Source organism: Barbus barbus (assembly GCF_936440315.1).
Source record: "Barbus barbus genome assembly, chromosome: 14".
Taxonomy (NCBI): Eukaryota; Metazoa; Chordata; class Actinopteri; order Cypriniformes; family Cyprinidae; genus Barbus; species Barbus barbus.
In genome coordinates, this window is record NC_136742.1 from 3,132,531 (window position 1) to 3,144,884 (window position 12,354).

At 36.6% G+C, this 12,354-nt stretch overlaps 1 protein-coding gene across 1 annotated transcript; it reads left to right on the forward strand.

The window, feature by feature from the left end:
* The first annotated feature begins 266 nt into the window (after positions 1–266).
* ppil4 (peptidylprolyl isomerase (cyclophilin)-like 4) lies at positions 267–10,871 on the forward strand. The gene is made up of 13 exons (XM_079432880.1): positions 267–356; positions 607–674; positions 938–1,002; positions 1,079–1,196; positions 1,281–1,423; positions 2,661–2,757; positions 2,950–3,066; positions 3,150–3,274; positions 4,311–4,377; positions 5,388–5,499; positions 5,723–5,819; positions 6,235–6,349; positions 9,328–10,871. Exons 1-13 carry the CDS (start codon positions 287–289, stop codon positions 9,523–9,525), a joined length of 1,392 nt encoding a protein of 463 aa, XP_079289006.1. The 5' UTR covers positions 267–286; the 3' UTR covers positions 9,526–10,871.
* The last annotated feature ends 1,483 nt before the right edge of the window (positions 10,872–12,354 follow it).

Genomic DNA, 12,354 nt, shown 5'->3' on the forward strand with positions numbered 1-12,354 from the left:
TTTTCCACATAATATCTGTGAAGAAAACATTCCAGAAAACTTCCCTCTAGGCTATTTGTCTAATAAATGTATTTCTACACTTTTTTACTATTAATGTCAACCCCATTTAGACAAAGTACAGGTTGAGATCGACAGGTATTATATGACTTCTCATCAACATCAGTAGACCTGATGGTTTCATTACAGAATGATATTCTTTATGGTTTCCGGTCGGAGCTGTATCCCTCCTGTACCAGAGTTGTGACGCAACATCTGCGACTCTTTCTGTCCGGCGCATGTTGATGACATGGCGGTGTTGTTGGAAACAACGTTAGGGGATCTCGTGATCGATTTATACACAGAAGAAAGACCGAAAGGTGATTAATAATAAGATAGGGTTTGAACATGCTTGCTCTGTTACACGCGTGATCATTCAATACAATCAGCACAGCAACATGTGATAAATATGGCTTTGGTAAATTCCCGATGGTTGTGTTGGTGTAACCAGAATTCACGGCGTTTCGTTATTTAGTGGTTCATTGAATTTTAAGAGTAGAAACCACTCTTTTTCAACACAGAGCATGATAACTTAACCTTACTGAATGATAATTGTCCTCTAATTTGCAGCTTCGCTGAACTTCCTGAAACTGTGCAAAATCAAATATTACAACTACTGTCTGATTCACAATGTTCAGGTAATATCTCTTTCATTATCTGTGCCTTGCTGCTTACAATATTTGTTAAAGTGTGCTTTAAGCACGTGTGTGCTGTTCTTATTTTAGGTTTATTTCATTATAAGGAATACATAAAATACTCATTTTCTAAGATTTGAGTTCTGAAATTTACACTTATCTCAAAAGGTTTCATAACTGCATGATTGGTAAAATAACATGTATTGCACAAACTGAGGTTGCGTGTGAGGGTTGTCCATATGAAGGTGTTGTTTCCCCCACTCCAGAGAGATTTCATCATTCAGATGGGTGACCCCACCGGCACGGGCCGAGGTGGAGACTCTGTGTTCAGGTGGGAATCAGCTTTTTGTTCTAACTGAATATACACATGTATGCACTGTGTGGTGATGATGCTTGTGTGCTTGTAGTAAACTGTACGGCGATCAGGCACGCTTTTTTGAATCTGAGAAGGTGCCTAGGATCAAGCATAGAAAGAGAGGAACGGTGTCGATGGTAAACAACGGCAGCGACCAGCATGGATCTCAGGTTAGTTGTGCACACGTTTAATACAGTGTCAGTATTGTTTATGGGCTTTGAGTATGATTGAGCGTTTCTTTATTTGGCACCCAGTTTCTGATCACCACGGGAGAGAATCTGGATTATCTGGATGGTGTTCACACTGTGTTTGGAGAGGTCACGGAGGGTATGGATGTGCTCGCTAAAATCAATGAGACCTTTGTAGACAACGACTTCATCCCCTACCAGGACATCAGGTGAGAGCGAGAGACTGACCCACACATTTTTTACATTTAAATTGTACTTTTTTTAATAATATTTAATAACTAATCAGAGTACAGCTGATCAGAACAAGTGATAAAGTTTTCTTCCCAAGTAGAGAAAGTGATTGTTTTCCTGTTGGAAAATGCCAGATTAGTGGCTTTAGATCTTGGAAGACACTGAAAGTGCTTCTCATTTCTTATTTGTGCATCTTCGTTCCCTTTCCTTGCTTCCTGTCGTCGTGTCTTAGCTCCACCCCCTTAGGATGTGAGGGTGCAATTTGCATATTGGAATATTCTTGATCACTTCAAAGCGCCGTCAGTTGCGTTAAAGGGATCTGCCCTTATGTTGTTGAAGTTAGGTTATTTAGGAATTTAATAATATATAGTATTGTAGTCACATGCCCTTGAAATGTCTTGTTTATTTAAATTGCAAAGGTGAAACGTACATTAAGATCATTTTAAGTGATGTGGGGAGGAGAATTTATACGTGCGCAAGGTTTTTTTCAACAAGAAACATTTCCACATAGGATAGACCTGAAATGTGAGAAGCACCCTAAGTTTTGAGGCACTTTGAAGTAAACTAGTTAGCAGTATTGTGCATATCAACGGTTCCCTTAGACTAGTTTTGCACGTATATGAGTGTTAAGATCCCTGATTTAAACTTCTGCTTCTGTGAATCATTCAAACAGTCTCTTTCAGGGGTAGATTCAAAACGTTGATTCGACAGTCGGTTTGTGTCACGACACATGTTTTACTGTTAAACAGCAGTTAATGTGTTAATATTGGGGAAGGTACATTATAAACACACTGTTGCCATTTTCTCAGTTTTTGCACCAAACAAAGCCACAGCAGAATGACCAGTTGCATATCTTCAAACAGCACATAGTAGTGGCCGTCAGAATAAATCTGTGTTTTTGAACAAATCGCTCAAGCGAATGATTTGGTGACTCACAAAGATTTGTCGTCGCCAACAAAAAATCCATTCCTCTAATGCACAGACTGACTGGAACACAGACACAGTCAACCGGAGTGATGCCAACACTGAAAAGTCTCAATGTTATATCAGCACTCAGTGAACAGTGCTGGAATATAGACTATATTTATATAAATACGGTCACTACATAATTCCCATATTTTATTTTGGTTGGCATTCATAGATGAGTGTCATAAGGGCTAAAGACTAAGCATCAGTTGTTGTGTCTGCTAAGTTTGGGCTGTGTTGTGGTTGCAGGATTAATCACACAGTGATTCTGGATGACCCGTTTGATGATCCAGCAGGCCTCCCGGTTCCAGACAGATCGCCTGAACCCACTAAAGAGCAGCTGGATGTGAGTGTCTTCATTCAGTGCATGATTCAAACTCCCCTTATTACAGTACTGTGAGGCGGCAGATTTCTGAGGTGGCGTTTCTAATAATTTCAATGATTAGCATGCAGGAGTTTCAACATTAAATACTAGTTAATCCAGAAAAAGCAGGTAAAGTTAAAAATTCTTCATTCTAAAGTGATATATATATTTCAGAGCGGTCGGATTGGAGCAGATGAGGTGATAAACAATGACGATGGGAAGGATGCTGAGGTGCTGGATGAACTCATAAAGGAAAAGGAAGCAAAGACACAAGCCATTTTACTGGAGATGGTAAATTTCATCACTTAAACATATAGACATCACTCACTCTAGACATCTCTTTCATGACGTGAATGTTTGTTTCCTATTGAAAGGTGGGTGATCTGCCAGATGCAGATATTAAACCTCCAGAGAACGTGCTGTTTGTGTGTAAACTGAACCCTGTGACCACAGATGAAGATCTAGAGATCATCTTCTCACGTTTTGGCCTCATTAAATGGTGAGATAATAAAAAAGTGAATACTGCTGTATTAGTTCCAATAATAGTCTGACCCTCATAGCTGTGGGTAATGATTAGGGCTGTTTGTACCCAAACGATTACATGTTTGAACCTCAGCAAGAGTTGATCTGTGCTCTTAAAGCACTTAACAGGGCTTAGTTGTTCTTTTCTAATCTCAAATATGTGCAATCTGTCATTTAAATATCTCATACATTTCTGTATATAATATACATGGTAACACTTTAGTTTAGGAACCAATTCTCACTATTAACTAGTTGCTTGTTAACATGCATATTACTAGTATATTGGCTGTTTATTAGTACTTATAAAGCGCACACTAATGCCTTATTCTGTATTAGCATATTTTAGATCCCTTAATCCACCCCATACCTAAACTAATAACTACCTTACTAACTATTAATAAGCAGCAAATGAGGAGTTTGAGGCAAAAGTCATAGTTAATAGTTAGTTAATAATGAGAAGTGTGACCATATTTTTTTTATAAACACAGTAAAATAATTTTTTTGTACTAAAGTGTTATTCTGATTATGCCATCTGTTTACTTTTTATGTATTTGCTTATTAGTGTTATTTTGAGACTGAACGGCACTGTTACAATTTTAGCAGCAGGCTGTATGTATGGATTGCCTGGATGACCTTGCTGAACTGTGTGGAAGACTGTATCCCACAATGCAGTGTGCTCGTCATGACTTTCCATTCAAATATTATATTTGAACTGGAAATAATATCTGCTGTGATTTTCAATACCTTCTTGATTGCACTGTATAAAAATGCTTTACTTCTGAGATAGGATGCTACTAGCTGGATTAAACATGTAATATAAAGAGGTAACGTGACCGTGAAGACCGTTAAGATACTGCTGTTTGAATATTGTTACATAGTTTTTCTATAGTAGGCACTTAGGCAGAGTGTGATGACCATTGAGCAATTTCTAGTATGCTAGTATTCAGTTCTGACCATTGCTTGTGCCTTAATCTTGTATGTCTTTGATCTAACGTATTAATGTTCATTTGCAGTTGTGAGATCATCAGAGACTGGAAAACAGGAGAGTCTTTGTGCTATGCATTTATCGAGTTTGAAAAGGTTTGTAATGTCTGTTCCGTAAATATGCCATCTTTGGAAAAAAGTGAAAAGTTACCAAGCAAGCTGTTAAAATCCATTTGCCATGTTTCAAAAGTAGACAAGAATGGTTACAGGGAAGTTATACATCCAAATTCACATACATACAATTTGTATACTAAATATAGTTTTGTGCAGTTGTAGTCCATAGACTTGCACTCATCCTTGATAAATCCTGATAAAATACAAAACAACAAATGATAGTGATTTGTTTTAAGCAAGCCCTGTGTCATCTAGTAAAATAAACTTTTTTTTTTTTTTTTTCTCTCCATCAAGCCAGTCATGATGTAGATTTAAATGGTCAGTTTCTATGCTGAAGTTAGTCCTCTGATTTGAAAAGCTCAGTTGGAAGGGGCATGTCTGCTGTGAGACTGCAATGGAAATGCCCACTGCTTTGATATTTGCATATGAAATGAGCGTTTTTACTATAACGGCTTTGAACTAATGGAGAAAAGTGTTGATTACAGCATTATATTTAGAACTGCTCCTGTTGCATCAAAGGTTGTCAAACACAGTCATGTCTACGGAGCGCACAATGCAATTCGATTTCTGCAATCCCACCAATGCTTTCATCATAACGAACACAGTGAAAACACGATGTAAATAAGAGGTTCGTTGATTAGAACAGGAGGAGTTTTGACAGAAATCAAATCGCTGAAAGACTCGCTGTTCCAGTGATTATAAAAAGAACAGTCTTTGGTCACTTTCTGTATAGAAAAATTGAGAATTGTCTCCATTTCAATGCACCACTAAGAAATGCATGAAGCTCAGTGGTTGAAAAATGAAACCAGATATGGTGATTAAGGCCCTGAATCAATGTGGAGGAGTTTTGTGTCACCCTAAAAAATGGGTTATTTTGCAATTAATGGCCTGCTTTTAAAATGAAATGAAAAGTGTCTTAGTGAGGTCCTTGTACATTCAGAGAAAAAGCTTCAGGCTTTTTGTTATAATGAAGGCATGTGTTGTCTGAGAAGGTGGAGGACTGTGAAAAAGCGTTCTTCAAAATGGACAATGTCCTGATAGATGACCGTCGCATTCACGTGGACTTCAGCCAGTCAGTGTCGAAGATCAAATGGAAAGGCAAAGGTGAGTCCGTGTCCATTTATTAAAAGCATAACCTGTAAAATAATAGAGATATAATAAATTTCTGCTGAATTTTACTGTACTGCTCAGACTATTTACATGTTAAATGTTAACGTTACTAAATCAAAATTAATTACTAATCTTTTAATCCAACTAACGGTAATGTGTACAGAAGATAATATATTGGATAAAGAGTGGTTTTATTGTCGGTTTGTTTCATTTCTAGGTGGGAAATACACTAAAGATGATTTTAAGGCCTATGAGAAAGACCTGGACAACAAATCCAAACTGGCTTTGAAAGACAATGTCAAGACCAAGCAGGAGTATCCTTCTAATAATCTCTTTACATTGAAATCATACTTGGACAATTGCATTCACTTTATAGGATTTTTAATTTAATTTAGTGAACTCTCCAAAAAGGTTTACAGTAGATACTTTGCAGAGATGGTTTGGCTTGAATCACAGGTTTAGTACTTACTTATTTGATCTTATTGTTGGAACCTTTATCCTTTAACGTGTCGTTTTAATTTATCAAAGATTTAGCATGCTGTGTATTGCATTTTGATTAAATACATTACAGATAGTTTTCCTCTGAAGTAACATGCACTTGAGGAATAATTTACTGTGAGACCAAAAACATGTTAGAAAAGTAAAGAGGGTCCCTTTTTGATTTTAAATTGTCCTAAACAAAAAGTTAAATCTTCTCACAAGTCAGTATTTCTTGACTGTCTTCTAAAGCTCCCGTTATGAGCTTCTCTTAGATGAAGATGAGGATGAAAGAAGGAAGGACGACAGAGAGAAAAGAGACAGGAAACATCATTCAGACGAGAGGCCCAAGGACAAAAAATCAAAGGTACAATGCTGTGCATGTTAATAGATATCAGTGGCTCTCACAGGGTCTATGAGTCCCCGTGGCACCTAATGGTCCACATCTGCCCACCATAGAATAGGATCTTATGGCATCTTCTAATGGTGATTTGAGAAGTGTCTTACTGCACCATTTTGCTATACAAGAATATTAGACTCAGCCACAGGCTAACCCAGCCTCTGTAATGTTTACTTTTTATATAACACAGTCACAGGGTTCGTACGGTCATGAAAAACCTGGAAAAGTCATGGAATTTTAAAACCGCAATTTCCAGGCCTGGAAAAGTCATGGAAATCTATTTCACAAAACTCTGTATAATAGAATTCTTTTTAATCCGGTCCTGAATTTTGGTGCGGGATTGCGCATAGGCTATATCGCATAGTTTTAGTCGTTCCTGCTGCATTTGACTTTAAAATAATGGATATTCACACATTTATTCAATAGCCTATAGCATGTAGGTTTGATAAGTAAATAAATCCACATGGACTAGCAGATCTAATCAGTCATTTGAAAACAGCGTGAATGCTTCAGCTGTTCCGCGTCTTCTCTCTTTGACTTTCTCTTAAATTGGCTTCGCATCGGCGCGTCTCGTCTGAACTAAAGAGCTGATGATGATGCTGCTGGCGGAACACTAAACACCGTCCGAGCCGTAGCACAGTCTCGTGTTGTTTCCATCAGTGCCGCAAATCCTTTCATCATCATCACCATAATAATTGATGGATATCTAAAATATAAAAATGAGGAGGAAGCCTAAAACAAGCCCGGTGTGTCTGAGGGCTCGGGCTGAAATGCAGGGCTCCAATTAGCACAACTTGTTGTGTTTAAGCGGCAAAAACACACACAGAATGACGTGAAGTGAATGTAAGCAGTTGCGAAAGAGAAAAGTTTCCAAAACGAAATTCAGATCCTGCGTTTAACAGAGTTAAATAAATGATAATATTCAGTGATGTGATATGTTCTCTGTGTGGAGTCTGGTGCAGTCGCAGCTTGTATTTATTACTGAAGCAAGACAGCAAACGAGTAGCATTATTAGTCGTTAATTTGAGTTAACGCATGCTATAAGTTGAACAGAATTTTATTCTTATTGTAAAATAATGGATCATTAGGTCATGAATATTTGTCTCAAAAGTCATGTAAATGTATTGGTAAACGTGTACGAACCCTGTTCTCCCATCAGTCAGAGAGGCAGGAGATAGTGATGGTAAAATAAGCTTATTGTTTATTGAATAATCTTTGTTGTGTCTTCCCCAATGATCAGTCTGACTTCAACCAAAAGCAGTGGAAAATTACTGCTTCACAACATTGTGCTATGTTAAAAACACCTTGAGATGGAGACATTGACTTATCTCCAGCGGACTTGTCAAGGCAACATAACACAACATTAGATTATATACAAAATCTTTCTATTTCAGATAAAGTGCTGTTATTTTGAACCTTTTATTTGTCAAAGAATCCTGAAAAAAACTATTATACACAACTTTTCAAGTTGTGTATAATATAATATAATAATTCAGCAAATACAGAAGAGTTTAGGATTGGATCATTATTGCAGTGATTAACATGTTCGTTGTTTGTTTTGCAACAATTCTTTTAACCCAAACTGATGCAGTGTGTAGCTTTTCATTTCTTAAATAGCCATGTTGGCAGACGAACACATGTCCATATTCCAGGAGGACAATACTACGGTTCACCAGAGTGGTTCAGTGAACATAAGGAATCATTTTCATGCATGAACTGGTCACCACAGGGTCCTGACCTAAACCCTATTGAAAGTCTGTGGGATGTGCTGGAGTCGACTTTGTAGAGCAGTTCGACAAATCTTGATGGAAATAAATACTGTGATGTTGCATGATATTGTCACAGTGCCACAATGAATGCACAATACAATCAAAGCTAAAGGTGGTCCAACCAAATATTAAGAGTGTGCCACTATTTTTTTGCACTGGCAGTTAAAAGTCGACTCGTCCCAAAGCGTTTCAGTGAAGTTTAGGTCAGGGCTCTGTGGTGGCCAATCCTTCAATTTGAGCCTGATGAATCTTTGTAACGTCATCCTGGAATACAGACATGTGTATGTCTTAAGATACGCAGCCAGTTGCATGAACTTAGCCACCATGTTAAGACTGTGTCTTAAGAACTAGTTTGACCAACTAGCAGCTGCCAAGGGTTAATCAGTCTAGCTTTTCATAACTGAATTTCAAAAGTCTTTTATGACTAGTCTAAACTGTTTATGCAACCGGCCCATGGATGTTTGAGAAATAAAAAGCTACACACTGCATCAGTAAAAAGTATTGTTGCCAAACATACAACATGCCAGAAACATATTATTCACTGCAATAATGATTCAATCTTAAAGAGCCATACTTAGATTTTTTCTTTTTTTTTTCTTTCATTTTTGTGGTCAGACGGTGAATGGCAAATATAATAAAGAAGCAAATTATTATTGCTCTTAGCAGCCAGTAATTTGTTGCACAGATCACATGGTCAGCAAAAACCATGTCAATCCTGATTGCAATGTAACTTTTATTTATTGTGGTCTGCTCTTTAGAGAACAAGGGCATGTCATGCAGTTTGGCAGATGGCCGTGGCATTGGTTGGGCGCACAACTTTTGATGCCAACAGCAAAAGATATAGTGTTTTCTCATATTTCAAACCTGATAAGCTTATTTAATTTGTTACCCTAACTATACATGGTTATAAAGTTAGTTAGTTGTGATTGTTTGTATTTAGCATAGTTTTCCCTGCATCAGAACAAACATGCATCCCATTTTGGTCACAAACTTGAGAAGCACAGGTAAAGTTGTTGCTTTAACAAATCAGGGAAAGGAATATGTTTAAATATTCATCTTGTACAAATTGTCTATATTTGCAAATCAGTTACTTAAAATCTGAGAAAAAAACATGTCTTCTGAGTATTCTCTTCGTGTCTCATCATTTGATTGTTTTTTTCTCTCCTGCCTTTTTAGGATCGTGATGAGAGCCGGAGAGAAAAGGATAAAGGCAGACAGCGTTCACATTCAAGAGACCGGGAGAGATACAAGGAGCGCGAGAGGGGCTGGGACAAGGAAAGAGAGAAGGAGAAACAGAGAGACCGAGGCGGCGATCACAAGCGCCACAGACGAGATCGCAGTCGAAGCCCTAAGAGATCGAAGTATTACAGCTGACCACCACGACTGTTACCGTGTGTCAACAGAGCGGCTTTCCTAACAACTTCCTGCTGTGAACACTGTAAAAAAAATAAATGATACAATTAAAAACCTACCGTATGATTCATTTTTATACATGAAAAGAAAAATCAGTCAATTTATTGGTGAAGTTTGATTTGTAAAGTTGTTAATGCATATATATGGATTGACCGGATCGACAGTAGCCTTTAGTGTGCTCCGGGGCTTTTAACTTCTTAGATAAGCTTTTAGTTCAGAGCAAAAACCTCTGTTCGTTTGTGCTTTTCAGAGCCGTACTCTGGAATACACTTCACTGTATTCAGCAAGTCAAAAGGACAAATATAAATACATTTCTTTCCAACAAATACGTTCATAAGTTTCATTTGTTACTACTAGGTTTTAAATGAAGGTGATAATAGAATAAAATCAGTGATAGGGTTGTTAGCTTAGGCAAGTAAGTCGTTACAAGTGGACTAATTTCTTGTTGGTTAAGACGTTTCGACAGAAATATTTCAGCATCTGAACTTCAGTCATGAGCTGCCTGCCACTTTACAAATCCTGCTGTGATGAAGGATTAGCTCATGAATATTCATTTGGCTAACTTCATGTAAAGCGGGCCACTTTTTCTTAAATTTCTAATTTAGGGATTTTTTTTCTTCTTTTCTATCACCGTTGTTAACATTAATGTCCAGCTGTAATATTTGTATTTAAATTCAGTTCATATAATGTGTTATTTGGAAGGTATAACCCAATATATATTTTGAGATGCACTACAGACAAATGTATTTTCAGTAAAAGTGGGTCGTCTCAAATTATCTCAAATGATCCTGTATTCTTATTGGACTTATATTAAGAATTATTATTATTTTGTTCAACAGCACATTAACAAACAAACATTAAAAAAACATTTAACACACTCAAAAACATGTAGCCTAGGGCTTCCATCTGGTAAGCGCTTCCGTAGCCTGATGGCAAAGACTGAGAGACTTAGGAGGAGCTGCTTCCCCGGGCCATCAGGCTCCCAAACTCTAACTCTGTGTCATAACATCACATGACTCCATGTAAATATCAATATATCTATAAGCTATTCATAATTTTTTCTACCTCATATTGCTGCTATTTACATACCCTGGACAACTTTTTTGCACATTCCTCTTTATTACTATTTAAGTCAACAACATACTGACCTGTACATTTATATTTATATTTTATTCTACTTTTCTTTTTCTTAATATTTGTATTCTATACAATTGCACTGTCCTTGGAGCGGGCCTGATTACATTTCACTGCTGGTTATACCCTGTATAATTGTGTATGTGACAAATAAAAAATCTTGAATCTTGATTAAAATTCAGAGGTTTGTTGAATTCATGCCTGAAATACAAAACAATTCAGAATGTGTTGTTATTAAATTAATGAAAACACAGAAGTTTGATAAAATCAACTGTACAACAGTCAATTAAACATGCAGATTATAGAATAATCAGTGAATGTCAATTTATTTAATGAATGCGAGTAGAATTAGCGATGGTTAAAGGTTGCCCACTTGACCTTAACAACACCATCCCAGTTTATCTAGCACAATGAGCTAAAGTGGACCAGCAATTCACCTTACATGAAAAACTACAATTACCAAGACACCAATACCAGGGTAATACAGTATCAGCCAAAACTATTTTATCATTTGAAGAAAGAATGTCCCTTAAATTTAAGACCATTGTTATGCTCTGAAAGTGTAAAGTCATTGAGGACAGCACAATCGAGCTTAAATAGCCAACATTACCAGAATTCCCCCTGACAGCAGGCACCGTCACCCAATCCTGTCATAGATTATTGCACCTGGAATATGATAACTTTCCATGTGTTTGGGAAAGTACAATTAATCAAAATGCCATCTAAACCATTTAAAAAAAAAACAAAAAAAACAACATCTTGAATAACTCTGCTCCCAATACTAGAATATGAAAAATCCCTTTTACAGCAGCTTAGTATCACACTGCAAACAAAGTTTCCTCAGTATTTGTTATCCAGTGCAAATGTCTAAAGATGCATTTATTTCAGATGCAAAATAAGTCTTTTATGAGCCCCAATGGGCTCAAAAAAAGGGAAAACAAGTTCTTACAAAATGACATTTATTTGTTCTTGTTTTAAGTGTAAACTCAAGTTTGTCCAATTTCCGAAAACAAGACTTCATATGTTGTCAGTTTGCATCAAGCAAATGTATCTTGATTTAAGGAGGTTTAGATATTTCTACTAAGAAACAAACAAACAAACCCATATATATTTATAACAGTGCCTGCATAATTTAATACAATGACTTTCCGCTCTGTTTTGAGACTTTAAGGCCTTTATGAATTTAAGGGTGAATGATGACATAATTAAATATTATAATAATGAAATGTTTTAAAGAAAGTTTGTTTTTAACTAAGGCCTAGTCCTGGCTTAAGCTAAGCCCTGTGTGTGAAACCGGGTCTAAGACCCATGGAAACCCTTGTGATTTACAGTCACGGTCCAAATTATTGTTAAATACAGGTGCATCTCAAAAAATTAGAATATCGTGAAAAAGTTCTTTTTTTTATTGTAACATTTCAAAAAGTGAAACTTTCATGTTTTTTTAGATTCATTACATGTAAAGTAAAGCATTTCAAAAGTGTTTTTGTTTTAATTTTGATGATTAGAGCTTACAGCTCATGAAAGTCAAAAATCAGTATCTCAATATATTAGAATATTTATATTTGAGTTTCAATTAATGACCATCTCTACAGTATAAATTCAGGGTATCTCTTGTTCTTTGAAACCACAATAATGGAGAAGACTGCTGACTTGGCA